The 20,848-nt window shown below is 38.4% G+C and overlaps 1 protein-coding gene across 3 annotated transcripts in view; it reads left to right on the top strand.

Moving 5' to 3' along the window:
* The window catches only part of NELL1 (neural EGFL like 1), a 366,267-nt gene that overhangs the window by 332,473 nt on the left and 12,946 nt on the right, over window positions 1-20,848 (top strand). The window contains exon 16 of one of the 3 annotated variants that reach the window (XM_032112440.1): window positions 14,786-14,860. The exons of 1 other annotated variant lie outside the window; for it this stretch is intronic. In XM_032112440.1, the coding sequence (XP_031968331.1) occupies window positions 14,786-14,860 (75 nt within the window). Of the gene's footprint in view, window positions 1-14,719; window positions 14,861-20,848 lie in introns of all 3 variants that reach the window. One more of the 3 variants, XM_032112439.1, reaches the window with a different exon arrangement.

Raw genomic sequence — 20,848 nt, 5'->3', positions numbered from 1 at the left:
GTAATGATTGGGGTAACTTCAGTGACATATCACAATGAGAAATTATAGTTGGGTAAATTATTTATAATATTATGGGTTACTAAGTAATTACTGAAGTGCTTTACACACACGCACACACACACACACGTAAGTACATCAAAGCATTTCTTATTAGTGTCGCAGTGAAACAGTTTGACGCTTCAGCTTCAGTACAACAGAGCCAGGAGATGCTTTGATCCAAGTGCCAAACTGCACCTTTGCAACATACAGGGCATGCTTTGATGTAGTGAAAAAAAAAAAGATGGAATTTTCATTCAGAATTAAGTTTTCTATCCTGACTTTTTGTTAATATTTATTTTTTTCTGACGTGAGATACTTGGAAGGTAGCGCTCTAGGGGATTGCATCTCCTTCCTGAAAGTGCGGTCCATGGAGCTCAAATATGGCCCTATAACTCCACATCAGGATGGGAATTGAATTAGGGAAAATGGTACCTTTACAGGTGTTATGCAAAGGTGAGTGCACAGTGATCTGAAATCGGAAGCTGAACCAGTTTTCACCACAGTATGATCTCTGGTGTTGACACAGCCAGGGTTATGTTCTTGAAAAACTTCTCTCTGGAATATTATGCTCCTTAAAGTAAGTCTAATGTTTGTGGTCTTTGTCTTTCTCTTTGTCCTTGCCTGCATAACTGTGTGTCATGAAATAGCTGCTGTAGATAGCTCCAGGGCTGGCAGCAATTGGAAAAGGGATTTCTTTGTATACTATGTATTATTTTGATGGCCTTTAATGGAGGAAGCAATTTTATTTTTTTAATATTTTTGAAGCATCACAGTGAACCTGGAAAATAAAGACATAAATATTCAGTTCTTCCTAGGAAACCCAGTTGTCATTTCATGTTTTCAGTATTCTAACAGGGCTAAAAGAGATGCCTTTGACTAAAAGCAATATAAATGAAAGTAAAAGTTTAAACTTTGATGAGAAAGATTATAAAATATGAAAGCTCTTAAAGTAGTTCAGAAGATTCTAGTCCCATCTTGGAAATGGAGGAATGTTCTATGTGTGCTTAGGCCAAAAACTCTCTGTTACATAGGTCTTTGTAAAAAAAAAGATTTCAAATGAAGTGATGAGAGATCACTGGCAGGTGCAAGAACACAATTAACTTGATCGAGGTTTTGCCAGCAGAACATGTGTGGTTTGTTTGACTTTGAAAGGGTAGGAGTACTTTTCTGGAATAGTCCAAGCAACCAAAAAAGAGCCAGCCTAGGACAAGGCTCAAAGCATGGTCTGTAAAAAGGCAGCATTTGTGTTGCTCAGTGTATGGAATATTCTTCCTTGTGCTAACTTTTCTTTATGTGTCACATGAGCTTTTTATTCTATGTAAGAAAATAAAAAGGAAGGAAGGAAACAGGAAGATACAAAAATGGATAAAAGAAAAATAAAAAGCAGGCTTACTGTGAAATATATCTCCCTTAAAACATTGTTAGAAACTCTGTTTTCATGGCTTTTAAACTCTTTCCTCCATCCAGGGTTTCCCACTGGACCATTAAAGAGACCAAACCAGCCCCAGTAGCTTACTTGTCTACATGCCCTGAAGATGAGCCCTTCAAATTTACGTTCAGCTTTCTGAGAAGTGGCCTCCCATGGGTGTCTGGAGCTGTTCCTCACAGCTGCTGTGCTCTGTGCAGTTGCTACTGCTGCTCCTGAAGAAATGCATCAGCCAAGGAGGGTGTGACATCTCCAGGGGGCACATCTGAGCAGGGTTCCACACCTCCAGCTCTGAGCTGAGCAGCTCTGGTTTGCCCCCACGATGGGGGATACAGCAGCTTGGTTGTCAGAGACCTCTGACACCCCAGCCAGTCTGAATTAGTCACAGATTCTGATATGTAATTTAGATTTATAGACCACTTCCCTTTGGCACAGTTGTCACTGATTCTTTCTCATGTAGATGCATGCTTTGCCAACTGAAATAGAATTGTTCTTACCCTGTTCTAATGAGAGGGATCATGGCTGTCTGCTTTTGAGGTAGTCATCTAAACTTCTTGTTACAGTGAGTGGAGAGAAATAGGTGTTTCTGATGCATGATGCATCTTCTCCTAAGGAAGCATCTGAGGGATGTGTTAGATGAATTGTAGCCTGAAAGCACCCAACTCTCTACTGATGATATGGTTTGAACTAAAATTATTCCTATAACTGAAAATCTGTGACACCGAATTTTCAGTTACTGGAAAATAAGGTAGTTTTACTAAGAAAGTATCCATAGGAGAATAATAAATGACCCCATCTTAAAAAAAAAATACAAAATCATTATTTTGACTAGATATTAAAGAAAGTAAGATTTGCATCTAAAAGACTGCTGAATTTTGGTGTAGTATGTTAGATAACTGAAGGATAAGTAAAGAAGGCATCTTCTTTTACTGTATTTCATAAATTTAGATGACAGTCTGTAGGATTTCTAAGTTGGCACGTTAAGAACCAAATAAAATGCACATCTCTCATTTTGCCTTTTCTCTGCTGTGTTTCACAATCTGTAAAAACCTTGTTTTGGAAAGCCAGATATTTTATATTCTGCTTTGGTGGTCCCAGGTTCCTTGCCAGTGGCATGCCACATGCTTTACTGGTATTAAGTGCTCATCTATTTTAGAGCCACCATTGGCCTAAGTCACTGTCAGGCAGTAAGCATCTTTTTTACTGACTCTCAAGTGATTTAAATCTTACAGACTACGACATACTAGGTGATTTCATGTGGTCCTAAGAGTAATTTCCACTGTCTGTTGCTATTTGTTAGCTGAGATCATATTTTCTACTGTGGAACAGTTTCCCCTACAACCCTCTTCTTGCTCATGTTCTCTTGGTGTTCATGGCTAAGCCACCGCTGCTGTTGTCCTTGTTCATGACATGAGTCACAGTTGTCACACTGGAGTCGTTCACCTCACCCAATCTCTGATCTGGATCTAATGTGCAGGATGGAGACCACAGTCTCTGAAGAAAGATGCATAGCCAGCACAATAAAGGAAAGAAATCTAAAGGGACAGGATAAGTGCTCTGTTTACACTGATTTTTTTTTTTTCTCCTCGAAGTTAGTCTTGCTCCTAAATGCATAAATATGCAAAGGACAGCTTTTTTTCAGAGATGCTCACTTTTTTGTTGTTGTTTGTTTGTTTTTTGGTTTTTGTTTTTTGGGGTTTTTTTGTTGGTGGTTGGTTGGTTGGTTGGGTTTTTTTTTTTTTTTATGTTTGGTATCCCCTGTGCTACAGACCAACTTCATTTCACTGATAATGGAGCTCTGAAACACAGACTGTGCATATACTTACATTCATATATAAAATCTCTCTGTAAAATGATAGCATTTTTTGTATTCATTCTTTCATCTACATACTATCTGAAGCGTATGTGAAGAGCTACTAAAGGTTTTTGTAGTATCAAAAATATTTGCTTGCAGATAAACAGAAACACAGAGAAATTGTTTAAGATCAAACACAGGGACAGTAGTAGCGCCAGTGTTAAACCCCAAGTAGCTGTTGCTTCTAATCCCAAATTTACTCAACTTGCCAGATTCACTGGGTCTTTCCAACCACCCCAAACCCCCGAGCACTAATATTTAGACCATGCAGCTGTTTGAGATCCTACAAAGTTCAAGGTGATCCTCCTAGTCCAGTAAAATCTACGTGCCAGCTTTTGCAGATACATTTTTGGGGGACAGTTGTATAGGTTAGTGCCTTTGAAGGGAGTAAATTATATTGTAGTCTTCAAATTGTAAAATCAACTACTATGAGGAACTCCTTCCTTTGGGAATGCTAATGAAAACAATTGGATTCAACTTAGGTATCATAAAACTTTGTTAATTTAATGAAATGAAGGGCACAAAACCAATTTGGATAAATATATGGTTTTAGTGGAGTGGAGGTCTTACTCATGCAGCAAGCAGTGACTGTATCTTCATCATGAATAATTAAACCTCTTTCAGATAATCGAATAAACAGAGTCTTTTTATGTTTTTCTTTTCTTAACGAAGTATTGTGCTATTAAGAAGTATTTTGAGATCACGGGATGAGGGAAAATATAGAAGTGCAAGTTTTTTTTTATTTTTATTATTATTATTATTATTATTATTATTATTATTATTATTATTATTATTATTATATGAGTCCACTGGCTTTCCTTTTAAGATTTTCTACTTGTTTCAGTTGCACATTTTTAATTGCTTAGAGAAATGATGTAGTCGTATCTCAGAGTTGGTTTAATTAGAATTATTGATGTCACCCAGGCTGGGGAAACTGGGGTCTGATCAAAGTCACAACTAATGGTTTAGTGAAGTTAAAAATTCAATCTGTAACTAGCATTGAAAGAGAAAGCATATGCTTTCAAAAAGCACATTTTATGCTAAGGAAAAAGGCACTTCTTATTTATTTGGAAATATTCATTGCACTATTTAAAAAGCAGGGTAACAGTAATGTCTGAGTTTTTCACCTAGAAGAAACACTGGGTGCAACGCTGTGCTTTCACAGACACTGGTATACATTACTCTCCTCAATTAGATTTAGAAGTGCATGTGAAATTGGAAGTTCACTTTAAGAAGGGTTTTAAGACTTTTGGAATTTTGAGTCTTTTGAGGAGGAAATCTTTCTAGCTTGACTGAAAGTACATATAAATGTTTGCAATTTTTAAATGTATTATATAAAACAAGTAAGTTTAACACTGGAACGAATTCTGATTTGAGGTGTTGAAGAAAACATTAAGCAGTCAGGATTTTAAAGTCTGTGTCTCAGCTCATTTGACTCCTGACGATGCACAGGACAGTTGAGCTTCTGGGGTGAATCCTCACCTTTATTCTGAAGATGTCAGTGGATAAATTATGTTGGTTTAGCAAATTTTTGTAGACTTTTTTGCAACACATTGACTCTGATTATGTAGTGAAGTGAAATGTGGCAGTGTCCAGGTTTAACTGGGAAAAGCACACTTTTTTCATGTTTCTGAGATTCACTGGGTTGTGCATGGGGAATCACGACACCAAAGCGCTTTTTATGACTGTCACATGGTGTGACAGAGTTGGGAACATGGGTAAATTTAACTGCACTGGAGGGGGTGGTGGAGGTAACAGATGGAAGGTGGTGGGGCTGGAGAAAGTTCAAGCGGACCAAAATAGAGAATGAGTTTTACTTGCATGATGAACACAAGGAGATAGGCAAAGTGGTGCAAGAGTCTGGGTTTCTCTTAAGCAGCCCTTCCAGCCTTCTGTTATTTGGTATCTATTATAGGGTCTTTTTGTGCACACTTCTTACTATCAGAAATAAATATATATATTCCAAGGTGGCTGGGGATCTTCCCTTGATGAGAGCACACAGCCTGCTGTGTGGAAGACCCACCACAGATTTCATCTTTTTATGAAATTGCGTTCACGCATATTCCAAAAGCATGCATTTTTCATCATTTGCACTTTATTGATCAGCCCTTCCTGAACCTTCCTGAATTTTCATCCCTAATTAACGATGCTTTACATTATTCTGCTTAAAATTTCAAGAGCTCATTTTATACTGCTTGTTTGGGGATTTGCTTCCTTGGGAGAATTTATTACTGTATGAATGAAAATGCTTTTCTGAAGCTGTTAATCAGTTCAAGATTTAAAAAATTAATTGAGACTATTTCTCATTATTATTAAATTCTCAGGGGTGCTATAGGGTGTGCACACTATTATAATCTAAATCTGTAATTTGGATTTTCTTCTTGTGCCCTTTGGCACAATGGTATACATGGGAATTTTAAGGAGAGTGGCTGACACTCAGCCCCCCCAGCCACAGTGAAGAAAATGTGCTCTTTATTATTTTCTCATCAGCTGCAGCCTCCTGTTAGCAGTGAAATTGTTTTGACAAGTGCTGTTTTGACATACTCATTTATAGAAGGGCTCAAACTAATCAGAAGAACTTCCTAACACTGTGGACTGTTGGGCTGCAATAGAATCTTCGCAATGAAGTGGGGGAGGACTCATCATGTGCATTGTTCTAAAATTGGTTGAGGCAAATCACCAAAGAATTTATGGAAGGGAACATCTATTCTCTGTCACAGGATGTTCTAGATAAGATAATAGTCTATTTCTATCACTCTTTGATGTTGAATTTTAGCATTTCAAGTGCTAGATGGAGTGATACGTTGCTTGAGCATTGTACCTAAAGACTGTGCATGAAGTCTGATGACACTGGGTAATAATGCTGAGGCTCATCCACGAAGCTTTTATACATAGAGCCAGTGTTACCTCAGTGATTCCTTCTGAGCAGTGCGCTGGATTGCAGACAGTTGGTAAGTTGGGTAGAGAATGCTGTTTGTCAGCGTCCTCTTTTATAAGAGGCTTCATTCATCTTTTGTAGCTCTGATGAAACAATTTGCAGCCTGCAGTCTGTGTAGTTCATCGGTTTTCATTCAAGTGAGCATTCATTCTGAGGCAGAATCAGTGAATGACAGAATGGCTGAGGTTGGAAGGGACCTCTGGGGGTCACCTTGTCCAACCCCAGTGCTCAGTTATGGCCACCTGGAGCCAGTTGCCCAGGAGCATGTCCAGGTGGCTTTTGAATATCTCCAAGGATGGAGACTCCACAGCTTCCCTGGGCAGCCTCACACTGGAAGAGTGTTTCCTGATGTTCAGGTGGACCCTGCTATGTTTCAGTTTGTGCCTGTGGGCCCTGGTCCTGTCAGTGGGCACCGCTGAGTAGAGCCTGGCTCCATCCTCTTCACACCTTCACTTTGGGTGTTTATGTGTCTGTAGAGTCCCCTCTGAGCCTTCTCCCCTTCAGGCTACAGTCCCAGCTCTCTCAGCCTTTCCTCCTGTGAGAGATGCCCCAGCCCTTACTCATCCTCATGTCCCATGGCCGGTCTCTCCCCAGCTGTTCCATCTCTCTCTTGTGCTGGGGAGGTCACAGCTGGGTCCAGCACTTCAGGTGTGGCCTCACCAGCACTGAGCAGAGGGAAAGATCACCTCCCTCACCCTGCTGGGAATACTTTATTTAATCCAGCTGAAGGCACCATCCACCTTGTTCACAGCAGAGTCATCTTTCTGGTTTGTGTTCAACTTGGTGTCCACCAGGACCCCCAGCTCCTTCTGTGCCAAACTGTGTTCCAGCTGGTTGGCACCCATCAGCTATTTTGGCTTAACATCTATCCCCTTTAGACGATTTTTCTTAAATTTTGTGATCTTGGCAGAGAATGTACAACTCTTTAATTGCAGGATGCCAAAATCCCTTGCCAAAAGTACCTTTTATTCTCATTGATACATTAGTCTTTTTATGAGATACTTAATGTATTTTGCCATGCAGATTTTCTGAAATGTAATTCTGCAATCTGTAGTAAGTTTTTAGTATGGTTTTACCAGTCATTGTAAATTCAATGAATCTGAATTTACAGCAGTTGTGGTTTCAATAGGCTTAAAGCAGCTGTGTACATAAAAGTACTTTGCTTTAGGAATGGGTTTGAACTTTCCTTTTAAAAATCTGTATAATCCTGGCTGTGTAGAAGAATACCTCTGTGTATAGAGCTGAGGGCTCTATTGATTAAAGTCCATTGACACAACAGACCTCTCCTATTGATCTTGTTTTTTCATTTTATTCCAGTATGCATATCTAATATTCTGAATAGTTGCTTATATATAACAATGCAAATACAATCCCAGGATCACAATTTAATTGAATTAGCAGTCATGGATGAAGATACTGAATGTTCTTAAAAAATAAATTTCATGTTCATGAATCATGAGGGTGGTGAATGTTGGCCTTGCCTCTACCTGATTGCTTGAGAACATTTTTATAGGGAATAGAGAATGGTGACCTAAACAGCAGGATAGTGGACTGGAATTACAAAACTGAGAAGTTTCTCACAGTTTGGCTTTGGACAACTTTGGAAAGTTCTTTGTATCTCTCTCTGCCTTATTTATCTCACCTGTTAATTGCACATTATATCTCTCTGCCAATAAATATTTATTAATATATACTATATAAATTAAATCGTGGTGGTCTATGATTTACTAGTGGTCTGCAGTTCAGTTTCTCTGCAGAAATGCTACCAGATTGATTTACGTGGGTACCTGTAGCATGAAGACCACACGCTGTTCCTAAATGGGTAGAAAAATACTAAATTTGGAGTCCTGACAAAGTGCTCCAGTATGTTTAGGAAGAGCATAATGTCATAAGAGTAAGAAAGGACATTCCTGGAGAACTGTGGGATACTGCCAGCAGGTACAAGGTGTTAGTAGGCAGTGAGCTAAACTCTGTCCTGAAGCTCAGTGTCATAGTTCAGTACTGGCTGCAGTTGGCAATCAGGTTCTTTTGAACTGTGTGTTCCCCTATGCATGATCAGCTTGCTCCAAAAGCTGAAATACATTAAATACTGCACTAGTAGCCCTGCTGTTTTCAGGATGATGTAGTTTGAGAGACATATTGACCAAAGGCCTCAAATTTGACAGAAAGTCAGTTTGAAACTTAACCTACTAATTGTGAAGACAGTCTGTTTCTGGCTTGTGGAGTGATAATTAAAATCCTGTTTGCAATGAAAACTCAAAAGCAGTACTAAATATGAAGTAGTTCTTTACTCTGCCGGGCTTTATACTGAATGGTCTGGCTCCAATTCTTACGTCCTACATGACCCAGTAATCTTTAAATATGAGAAGAAAAATTTCTTTCAACTCCAGTCTTGTGAAGTGATATTTATTTGAATGACCAGGACCTTTCAGTTGCATACTCCAAGTGTGCTGCATATTTAGCATGGAAATCGATGAATATGAGGGTATGAGAGAGACATGCACTAAAATCATAAAGACATCATCTTGGACCGTATAAATCTATAAGGTACTAAAATGAATTTAAATAAATTATATATTATATATTAAAAGAATTAATCTTTAAAAATTCTTGTACAACTAGTTTGTGTTGTTATTCTGATATCGGTTTAATTCCATTTATTTTTGATGAACTCATCATTCTAAATTTGCACGAGTTTCAAATGATTAAAAATGTTTATATCAGTCCAGAATTACGCAATAAAACATATTATAGCTGTTCTTTAATTATAATGGGTGGTGGGCACACATTTCATCCCTGAAAGACATTTAGTACTATTAAACTGTTTGTGTGGGTTTGATTATTCATGAATGTGAGTTTTATTCACTATCTTAACATATCTAAAGTTTTATGGTTTACCACAGTGTCCTCAAAATAGAAGAAAAATGGATCTAAGGCTGTACCATTTATACAGGTATAAACTATTCCTGCCTGAGAAGGAACTGCAAAGGCCAATATAAATATAAAGCAATTTAAATCAGGCTGTGAAAACCTCCATGACTGCTGAGGAGAGAGGAATATGTTATTTGGTTTTGATTGTTTGCCCAAAATCTCCTAATGAGTTAAAATGAACATAATTAAAAAGGAGGCTAAATGTTAAGGAAAAATTTCCTAAGCAGTCGTTCCAAAGCTTGCTGCTGGCTTCAGGCAGAGGTGGGGGCAGTCTTTATAATGTGAGATGTTTAAAGCTGTGAAACTAAAAACTGATGATTAAAAATTCCAGTAGACAGTTCTCAGACAGATGTCTTTCCCATCCTTTCTGGTGTTTAGTATCTCTGTTGTCTTAAGAATGAAGTAGCCCCGTGAGGTTGAGCAACAGCCACCAGTCATTAGTCAAATGTAACTTAATTACAGAGTTATCTGTGTTCTCTAAGTTACCATTTGTTTAACAGCTGAATTGCAGCACCAGCTGTATCCTTGGTATTCCAGGCACACTGGGTTGCAAACCTGTGGCAAGGTCAGAGTGTTGTAGCCTCCTCTACTTTTCACTGGGAAAATCTAGTAGGCTTTAGGGGGGCTGTTGGCACTGTATTCCTGCTTTGTGTTGCATGTGTTTAAAAATACAGGTAGGGCCCTCTTGTAGTGCGCTGTCAAAGCTAATAGAGAAATTTAATAATGTAAAAAAATAAGGGTTAATAATAAAGGATAAAATTCAGCCTTTTATATGAGTTTATGTAAAACTGTGGAGGTAGGCAGATGGGAGGGTTTGTTGGAGTTTTTTAGAGAGAAAGAGATTTTTTCATCTGTTCTCATCCGAACTAGTTGTCTTTGCTTTCAGAGTTTATTTGAAATAGTTGAATGAATCCTTTGCAGCAGGGACACTTTGCATAGTGCTGTCAGTGCCATCCCTTTCTTGCTATCTCTGTCTTCTGGAAGTGAAGCTTAGGCTGGAGTTGCAGATGAGAAGAGGCTGTATTTTAAATATATATAGCTAATGCCTCAGTTGGCTGGGTACATTTTTCTGGTGTTTTTATGTTGAAGAAAAATACTGTAATGTGGAAAACAAAGCTGTAATGCTCTGGAAGCAAAGGAGTCAGCTCTCAAGGTGCAATTTTAATTCAGGAAGCTTGAGATCTGTGTGATCCTTTCTTGTTAGTACATGCTTTTCCTGCTTATAGGTCTCCTAGTCAACGGAAGCTAAAGATAAGGAATGTATATTTTTTGCATGAAAAAGAATACAATAATGGTTTGATGAATAGACACTTTTATAATAAAACTCTTCTGTCTCATTGAAACTGTAGATTGCTAGCCGTTACATGACACTGAACAGTTTTCCTTTTAGTATTATCACACAGTGACTTAAATGTGATGGGGCATTAGAAAAGATTGAATTATTTTAATTTTACTTTTTCACAGGGTTCTGAAGCCATTGTGTTTTATTTTGAGATAAATTACCCTGTTTATCTTGTCTGCATAAATACCTTTGTGAATAATGCAAGAAGCTGGAATGCTAAAAGTAAAAATTATGGACCTGTTCTTAAAGGACAGGATTAACATCCTGCAAGAGCTTATACAAAACCAACTGGTGTCTTTATTCTTCAATACAAAAATGTGCGATTTTGAGCATTTGCAAAGCCACTATAGTGGAGTGTTGCCAGATCCATTAACAATTTTCTACTAATGGTAGTTAAATGACTGAGTGGGGTAAAAGCAGGCAACAGGATGGTCTGTACGAGATCTCCTTTTACATGGATGTTATAGCACGGCTTGAATGAAAAAAACCTAGAAAAACAGTTTCATGGTGGTAAGAGCAGCCATTTCTTAAGTTGCATTAGAGCAAGAAGTGAAAAATACTACCCTTAATGCAAAGGTAGTGCAGATATTTAGCCAGAGACTGCAGAGGAAAATTAAGACAATGAAAATTTTCAGTTCCCAAGGAAACCTTAAACTGGCAGGCTCTCACAAGCACTCAGTTTCAGACTTTCTAGATATTAACACAGGCATGCAGAAAGCCCATACAAAACTGCCTGTCCTGCTGCCAGCAGCACTGAGGACAGGCAACACCTACAGCATGGGAACACAGCCAAAAGATGCCCACCAGTTGTTTCTTCTGGCCTGTGTGAAGTGACAGAATTTTTGATCAGGTTTTAATGTGCTCCTTTGAAAAAGATTAGAATTTTGACACTGTTTTCACTCACAGGTCAGAATTGTACACTATTATTTCATATATAACATAACTTAAAGAAGAAGGTACAGGTAGCACATTCTGGTAAGCATCTGCACACACAAAACACACAAAAATAGTGTGTATATAACTCAAATTCTATAGCAAAACCCCAAACCAGGCTTGGATAGAAAGACTTTTATCCTGAGGCAAGTATGCAAGTATAGTGCTAGAATCTAAAGATGGAGAAGGAAAGATGAAGATAAGTGAATTGATTCTAATTCCCTGAACTGGCTCTTATGTATATCAACATTTTTCTGTGCAGAAGAAAGCCTCAAAAGAAGTGTTTTGAAAAGACACAGGATGTCTAGCTGGAAATGGTCTATTAAATGAACTAAATAATGTCATGGTATATGGCGTACCATTTTATAAAGCTGTTATTTGCTTTTCCCTCTTGGTATTCTGAGCATCCTAAATCTGAATTTCTAAAACATCCACAATATTTCCCTATTCCTGCAGACCTGTGTTTATACGCATGCAACAAATAACGCACAGGATCATAGGAGAAGCTTACAGACCTCATTGTGGTATTTCCAATCCTTTTAGTGTTTATGTGCACCGTTTCAAGAAACAGTAACGTGTTGGGTAAGTGGAGATGCCTTTAAGGGTTTTCCTTGTTGGCACCGCTCCTCATGCATACCATATCACATGGTGCTGCTAGTGATGTGCTGCCAAAGGAACCCTGACTGCTGCAGAAGCAGAGGGAGAGTTGCTTCCCCATTCTCCTTCCTGCACCATCCTCCCAGCCTGTATCAGCACCTGCATGCAGGAGAAGGCTGGGCTGGGGAGCAAGGAGGAGTGCTGAGCTTAACCTCAGGAGGAGAGGCAGTGGTAGGAAGAAGAGCTTGAAGAGTTTTTTACTAGTTGCTTCCACACCAGTGGTATCTGTCATGGCAGATTTTCCCAAAACACCCACACAGCTTCTTTTGTCCTTTGCCAAAGCTGGCATAGCTCCACTGGTTTAAGGAGATCAAGGAAGTAAAGGAGAAACCTGTAAGACTGAAAGCAAGTCTTTTTTTCCTAGCTCTGCAACAGGCATGGTACTGCCACAGTAAAGTCATCTAGTCTTGAAAGAGTTCTATGTATTATTTTACTTTTTGATATAATGTAGAGACATAACCTAACTGCTCTTCCTCCATTGAGTAAAGTGCTGCTTAGTTTTGGTACCCTGGCAGACAGGCTTTCCGAAAAGTAACCTGCTAGTCAGTTAGTGTCCTTTACTATGAGCCTAAATCATGTACTTTTGAAAGGGCTTAAGTTTAGAAATGAACTTTAGGAACGCTCTATTAATTTTGTAAATTAAAACTGTAAAATTGAACAGATAGAAGTCCAGTACAGGACTGACACAAGGAAGCAGTCTTTAAAAAGGAACATCCTCCAATCCAGCACTGGGAAAGAAAGGAAAGTAAGAAGGAGGACTCATTTGCGATTGACCTGCAGTAGCAAAGTCATTCACTTTCCAAATAGGATTAAACTTGTTTCATCAGCCATGACATGTGAAAAGATCATGGTTAAAAATTCCATTTGCTGTAATGAATTGAAAGTGTCTGAGTTTGCAAGCAGTACTCACTGTTGATGGACAGCTAGATTCGTGCAGTGTTTTAACACTAAAATTAGCTTCCACAAAGTAAAAAGTACAGAAAAGGTGGCAGCAGTGACAGATCTTAAAGCATTTAAAAATTGACTTTATTGTTAGATGGGAGCTGAATAAAGCTAGAAATAAATAGTGTTTATGACCCTGTTATGTAGATAACTTGGTTCATGCTTGAGTGAGGGCAATCACGAATCTTGGAAAACGGCATTTTTTAGGTTTCTCAGCCATATTTCAACAAGACTAAATATTGTTACTGAAATGAGGAAAAATCGAACTTCTCTATGGTATTGCTTGTAAGATGTAAGAAAATGGGATAGTGCTGAAGGATAATTCATTCAAATCAATTTCCACGTACATCAACATGACTCCAGTGCAGTCCATGAAAGCATATTGGTGTATGTATTTTGGAAATTGGGATAAAAGCTACACTCTGTGGTTAGTTAATAACCTTAACTCAGTCTTGCATCAGGATCATGAGACATTTGCCCTTTGATGCATGTAGAGCTAAATGTAGTTTCGAAATGTATTTTCACCAAGTTTTTTTTGTTTGATGTGCACAATTTTATCCACATTTTAAGTGTGCCAAGAAAAAAAATCTCAGTGGGTGACAGTGGGAATTACTTAGGAATAATTTGATTCTCCTTTTAATTGATAAGCTACACAGCTGAAAATTGTCCAAAATCTAAAAAAAAAAAAAAAAAAAAGCAGCTTGAGCTGAATAGAGGAATGAAAATATAATGGCCTCTTAAATTACCACAAGGTTAACATATAATTAATTTGCTAACTTTAATTACAACCCTACAAAATGTGCTGAAAAATGCTCAAAGGGGAGAAGCAGCCAGGTGCCAGCCATGATTAGCCAAGGTTACTGGCAATTACGAGGTCTCTATTAAACATGTTACAGAAATTTGAGAAACCCCTTTCTGAAAACAGCACATTTATTGAAACTCAGCAAGGTGTTCATCATGCTGTATCTTTCCATTGCTACAGACTTGCTGTCATTTGCCTCACTCTTTTCCAGCTAAACGTTTTATTGCAGCTGAAACGTGGACTGCTTTTTCTGTTTGTCACACGCTGTTACACTTGTACTGGGTATTTATTTTGATAACATAAAAGAGATTAACCAGTGTTTGCGAAGTGTTCTGAGCACCTTCAGTTCCAGGTAGCTGCCAATATCGCAGCTGAATGCTAGAAACACAAATCCTGAAGAAAATGCTTTTTCTTTCCAAGGTGTCCTGGAACATGCAGTTTGTAAATCAGGAATATTGCTGAAACTGCCTTTTCAGTGGACAACCTGTTCTGCAACGCTTTAAGTGCACAGACAAATGTAATTTCTGAGTTAAAAAAGCAACCCAACACAAACAAAAAAACAAATAAGGAACAAAAAAACTGCATGTTTGCTTTGCATTTTTAACAAATCATGGTGTAAAAGAATGTCTTGTCTGTAACAGATTACATGATGTATTACTGTTAATTTTTACTGTTGTTATGTGAGTCATGCTTTAAATGTCTGTTGTTGGGAACTGTAATAAACCTTGATCCATCTATTAAAGGAAATCTTTAAAAAAACTCCAAACCAATAAGATTTTTTAAAAAACAAACCTACAGTATTGGTGTCAAAGGAAATTAATTTCCTGGCTGGCTTGTGTTTTTCTCTGAGGCAGATATTGATGAGTGTGCAGAGGGGATCATTGAGTGTCACAACCATTCACGCTGTGTTAACCTCCCAGGGTGGTACCACTGTGAGTGCAGAAGCGGTTTCCATGACAATGGAAGCTATTCTCCTTCCGGGGAGTCCTGTGTTGGTAAGCAATGATCAGTAGAGCCTTTTTTTTTCCCTCCTTGTGCATGGTGTTCCCAAGTGACTGTCGAGCCGCTATCCTGAGCAGTGACTGTGTTTCAGGCCGGAACGGGGGTGCACCCAGCGTGTCCGTGTCTGCCAGCACCCGCAGCCACGCAGGGGTGCTGGGCCATGGCACCGCACGGGTCTGAGGGGTTCCCACAGGAGGAGATCCAAAGCGCGACTTACTGCACTGCTCTGTTTAGCAGAGCAAGTGGCTGTGAAACCTGAAGTGGAAGTGCACTTGCTGGGGAGCATAATTGGCCACAAAAGGGGAAGAGGTGGTTTTCCAGTTCCAGGTTTCAACAGAGTGGTAGAAGAACATATCTGTGGTATGTCTGTGTTGCTTTGGTTTGCTTGTTTTCCATTTTTCAGCATCTTCATAATTTAATTTTTAGAATTACGCAAATAGCATCAAATTCTCTATGCACCATATTTGCAGAATAAGGTCCCAAGAGCATGAACAGAGAGGGATTTTTAATGGATGCAAAGGGGTTTGTCAGTTGTTTCTATGGGAGGACAAAGGATGAGGCTTCATGAGGAATTAATGCTGCCTCCTGCAGTCTGTGTGCCCTCGACTGGCTGTAGGACTCTGGGTGCCACTACAGCAAGTGAGCAGCAGTAAAACCATAGTGAAGATGGTAATTCTGCCTTACCCTTGCCTTACAGTTTTTCCACCTTTTCATTTATTTGCCTTACACATAATTTCTATGTGGTATTTTATCAGGTGAGTTTAAAACTGTTCAGAAGGGATCCCATTTTAACTTCTGTAGAGATACGGATCAACTGGCTCATAGTGTTATGTCTTTTCTTTGGACTTTCAGTTACTTCATCTCTAGTCAGTTATATGAGATTTCTATAAAAGCTCTTCTTCTCTTTTTGTGGTTTTTTTTTTTTTTTAATGCTGTAAATTTCATTTATCATGGCCATAACTTCAAAGGGTGTTTTCTGTGATTTAAAGTCTGTAATTGAAATAAAAATTAAAAGAACAATTTGTAACAAAACTATATAAATTTACTTGTAAAAAACATTCCCATCTTTTATGAATTCTGGCTATTAGAAGTACTTGGGATAAGGTAGTATAATAATTTAAAAATGCAGAGGAACAATAGTGATTTTCAAAGCAATATTTTGTAGATTGTCCAGCTAAATTATTTTTTTACACATTGTCCTAAGCTGATGGGGAGCTCAATAAAATCAGAACAGTGAACTTCTTCAGAGGGTGGCTGTGTAAAAAATGGCAAATTTTACAGCATTTCATGATTCCATAGATAAAATAGATGAAAGTCATGTGTTTCTAAACAAATTCTCAAATGTTAAGAGTTCTCCTCTGGTTTATTTGAATGTTGTAAAATGAGTGATGAATGGAGCAATGTTGAAGATACCTTCTTTATGAGAAGACAAAGCAACATGATATAACCTTCAAAAAGCCCTGAGGCAACTGGGGGTGAGAGGCATGTTTAGCATTTCTGGTGCTTACTTGTACCACTCACGTGGGGAGCCCCATCCCTCCTAACTGGTGTAGCTGATTTGGGAAGCAGAAGATGAAGAGCCAAGCTGATGTCAGGAGAAGACAGACACATAGGCAGGACTGTGGATGACCCCCAGGTAGGCTCAGCTGCTGGAAAGGTCAGTACTGCTTGCACTGTATCACTGCTGAAGGGTTGGATGCTGCAAAAAGAAGCCCCAAACGTTCTGTGTTCTGGTAGAGACTGGAGGGATAAGATTTCATGAAAACACACTGCCCTCATTTTGACCTGCACAGCATGCTGGAAGTTTGTGAGGTTAGGTGCTCATCTTGCCATATGCAAGTTGTAAACAGAATGTGAAATTAGTGGGGTTATTTTAATGAAATAGCTTCTCTGAACCATCTGCTGCAGGGTACCAGTGAGGAAGAGAAATAAACCAGTTTGCTTCACCAGTATAATGAAATAAAATAATAAAAAATTAGTTGGAAGATTCTGCTAGCCCATATCGACAAATTTCAAACCATGATGTTTATTTTAAAATGCAACAAAGAATTGGTTAAAACAACAGAGAGAAAACATTGCACATTCTAGCTAATACATCACATTACAGAGTTTGTTTGCATGGTGGAGCATTTAGGGTCAGAACCGGTGTCTTTCACTCTATTTCAGATAAAAGAGGGCTCATCTGCTTAGCAACAGTATTTTTTCCTGGTGTATTGTATACTGAATTTGTGGTGTGTACATGAGATGGGTATGAGACATTGTCTTTCAGTATGTTTTGAAACATTTCTTCTTCCTCCCTGAAGGACAAACTTGGAGAACAATAAATAGGCTGAAAACATAAGTAAAATAAGATTAAACCCTCCCCTACAAAATAATAACAATAAACACTACTACTAATAATAATCATAAAGAAAAGAAGATCACAAGACAGTGAGAGGGAGTACTCATCTCTGACAGATTGCCCAACGCACAGGCAGCCAGTTGTTTTTGCTGGATACATTTATGTATATATTGGTTAACCTCTTTTCCCTCCATTTTTATGTAGGTGGTCTTAGAGCTGAGTCATTGCTTACACTGTCTCTGCAGTGCTTGCAAAACATTAAGAAAAATAGCATCTATTTGGGAAGTGTTGTGATACCTCAGTGCTTCTAAAAGCTGTATTCTCATTGACAAAGAGAAAACAGTGAAGTCTGTCACCTGGCAAGGGACAGTTGTGTAAATCAGTAGATGTGGCAGGGAAGGTCATAATTTTGCACCAAAGCCTGGGTAATAAGGATGTGTGGCTTAGCCAGGCCCCTTCAAGATAGGGAAAATTCTTTTATTGCTCAAAATATCAACCAAAGACAGCTTTTATCAAAGATGTCAGCTTCATGTAGTGACGGTGAGCAGGCTCAAATTAAGAGAATGTAATTTGATTTCCCACAGGAGTGTTTTTATGAGGCCCTGGTCTTTCACAATGTGTTATTGAGAATACTGCTTGCAGACAAAAGACAATTGCTGTATGAAGTTGCTACCAAAGTTTGCTTGGCAATTAAAACCTGTAGGCTACAGCTGCTGTGTTGTTTGGTTGGTTGGGTTTTTTTTAAATTTTGTAATAGGAGCTTTGCTGCACTCTGAGGTAAAGAAGCAATAATACTTCATAGAGAACAGTGAGCTGTCATGTGATGCAGCATTTGTGACTATCTACTGATTAAAAAAAGAGCAAAGCAAATTATACTTTGGAATCTCCATCTCTCTAAGTGACGTGCTTCCAGTCTGTAGAGTGATGTTCAGACCCTGGAGTGCAGATTTACTGATTTTGGTTTTTTTCATAATGATTTGTGTTTCTGGGTCCCTACATTGGGACTTGCACACACAGAAGGAACAGCAACCAAGGCAGCAGTACCTGTCAGGTTTTGTTTATTTTTTTTTCTTTAAGAACCACTACAAATTTTTCAGGCAGGCTTAACATGGATCCAGATTCACCATTTATTTCTGCCTTAAAGGTAGTATAGCTAGACCTTACTGCAGGATTACTTTGGGGAAATGAGAGCTGGAAAAATGTAGGACTCAAGAGCTCATGAAAGAAAACTCCACAGGGATTAGTCTCCCACAAAATCTGGGTGCGGCAGTGCTTGAGGGTCAAACCTGAGTGGGCTTTAAATCAGTTCCTGAAACTTTCATGTATTCCATGGTGTACTGCAGTGGGGTCTCTTATCTAGATTAGAAAGCATAAGCAAAGGACATTAGGTTTTGTTTCTTTTTCCCCCTTTCGGTGTCACACAAAAAGGTAGACCCATCCTTTGAAAATCTTCCCATATCCCTGAGAATTGCTTTCCTGTCTGTTGGTAGAGAAGTGCTATGTAGGCAGAAAGGTTTGCACATGGTACAGAGTATCCAAGACCAACTAGAACCTACTATTTTACAACTTTGTTCTGTGCTGCTTATAGAACTTCATAGAATTTCTTAAAGCTCACAGTATCAGAGTTGGTGTCAGTAGATTTTATCCTGTAAAATAAACATTATCTTACTTACTTTCCATTTAGTAAATCCTAATTTTTGTAATCTGACAAAAAGTTGTGTTCCATATCTTCAAGGTAATTGTGTTTAGCCATTTCTGTATTTTTAGAAAGCTTTAGTAAATTCTATATTCAGAATCTAATTTACTAAGCAGTGTTCTTTAATAGACCTTTATGTCTCTATAGAATAAAAATTCTACATAAAATATTTTCTAGATAAAAATTACTCTGTTTGGTGATATTTTTTCAAAGACACCTCCAAATAACTTTGATTTAGAAAGAAGGCAGAAATCATTAAGTGACAGGTTGCCTGTGAAAAATGATTTGTCAAAACAGTGTTTAGTTAACTTGTACATACATTGGTTTGGGAGCCCAGCATACATTTTTAATGTTAACAATATACTGTAATGGTTTAATGTACCGTAACAGTTAAAATTAGCACATTAGTAGGGTTCTTTCTTCTGCAACAGCTTATCATGATAATACAGAGCACCACACTGCATTGCTTGCTTGTACACATTTATTAAGGTGCTATGGAAAAGTCTTACAATTAAAACCTGAATAGCCTTGAAAACTAAGAAATGAAATAGCTAGGGATTGATTTAAAATTTCAGTGAAACCAAGTTAATGAACTTGTGTTGATATGTACAGTCATGCTTGTCTTCTGCCCGATTCAAATGCAGTGGCCGTGGGACCTCTCATAATATCTGAGGCAAATTACTTCTCATTACAGCCAAAAAGAATGGAAAAGGAAATTGCATCTCAGGGGATTATTTGCTTCCATTTTGCTTCTGGTTTTTTGTCTGCCCGCATTACTGAGCTATCCATGTATTTTGAGAGTATGTTGGAAATGAGCATGTCTTGGGTGGTTTGTTTCCTTTTTCATCCACAAAATGGGACTGGTTGCTAAAATGTGTATGGTCGGGTACGTATGGTTGTGCATTTGTTTATAGAAGCACTGCCTGGAGTTTTTGAAGGGTAAAGATCTCGGTCAGTGGTATGATGGTCAGCATGTCTTGGCAGCAATCCCTTGGCTGCTGGCTATACATTGTTGATAGAAAATTGCATAAGGCTTTGCAGTACAAGCAAGTTTCTGCTCAATACGGGTGTTTCACCTACATCCTCACTTCTCGTTGAAAAGGAACTGTCTGGAGAGGGGAAGGAAAACTCTGCAGCTTTTATTTGGGTTGATTAGTAGGTTTTTGCCACAGAGAATTTCAGTATAATGAATAAAATTGCAAAATCCTATTTCAGGTGTGAAAATCAGATTCTTTCCACAGGTTGACAGGATACATGAAAGAACTAATCCCTCCAAACCTAAGGACAGACACTTTGTTCTTGTCCTTTATATATAGGGAAAGAATATGGAGTCTCCTTGCTATTTCCAGTGTTCTTCAAAGTGGTTTGATTTATAAATTATTATTTTATCTCCTTCCTTCTTTGTGTTGTTATAATGGGAAATGAGATTTGTCTGCAGTTTTGCTGTGCCCATCATTAAATGTTCCGTTTTTGAGCCTGCATCTTCTGAGAACAATTGCGGGAAAGCAAATGAAACCTGAGGGGATGTGGGAAATTTGAGCTAAGCAAGGATTTGAGTACTACAAAAATAAGCTAAGTGCAAAAGTCTTGTCATAGTTTTCATGTTCACTAAATTACTGTTTTGGACTGGGCTAATTTTTCAACACCTAAGTTGACACATTGATTCCAGTTGTTAAGAGAAATTTCACACTAAATACAAGTATTTTCTACCATGCTTTGCATAGCCCCCTACATGCTGATCTCACACTGATATGGCCATTTGATCTCCATTAAAATGAAATACTTTCTGTACCTAACTGAGAGCTAACAATGTGGGAGCATTTGGCTGGGGTTTGTTCCTTCCCCACCCCCACAATCTGGTTTAAGGCTGAAGGAATGACAGGGACAAAAACATGTTATGCTTATAACTTCTTTCCCTCAAGTTACTGGTAACATTGTCTGTTC

Source organism: Corvus moneduloides, chromosome 6 (genome assembly GCF_009650955.1).
Source record: "Corvus moneduloides isolate bCorMon1 chromosome 6, bCorMon1.pri, whole genome shotgun sequence".
NCBI classification, from domain to species: domain Eukaryota; kingdom Metazoa; phylum Chordata; class Aves; order Passeriformes; family Corvidae; genus Corvus; species Corvus moneduloides.
This window is presented reverse-complemented; position numbering and strand designations above follow the sequence as displayed.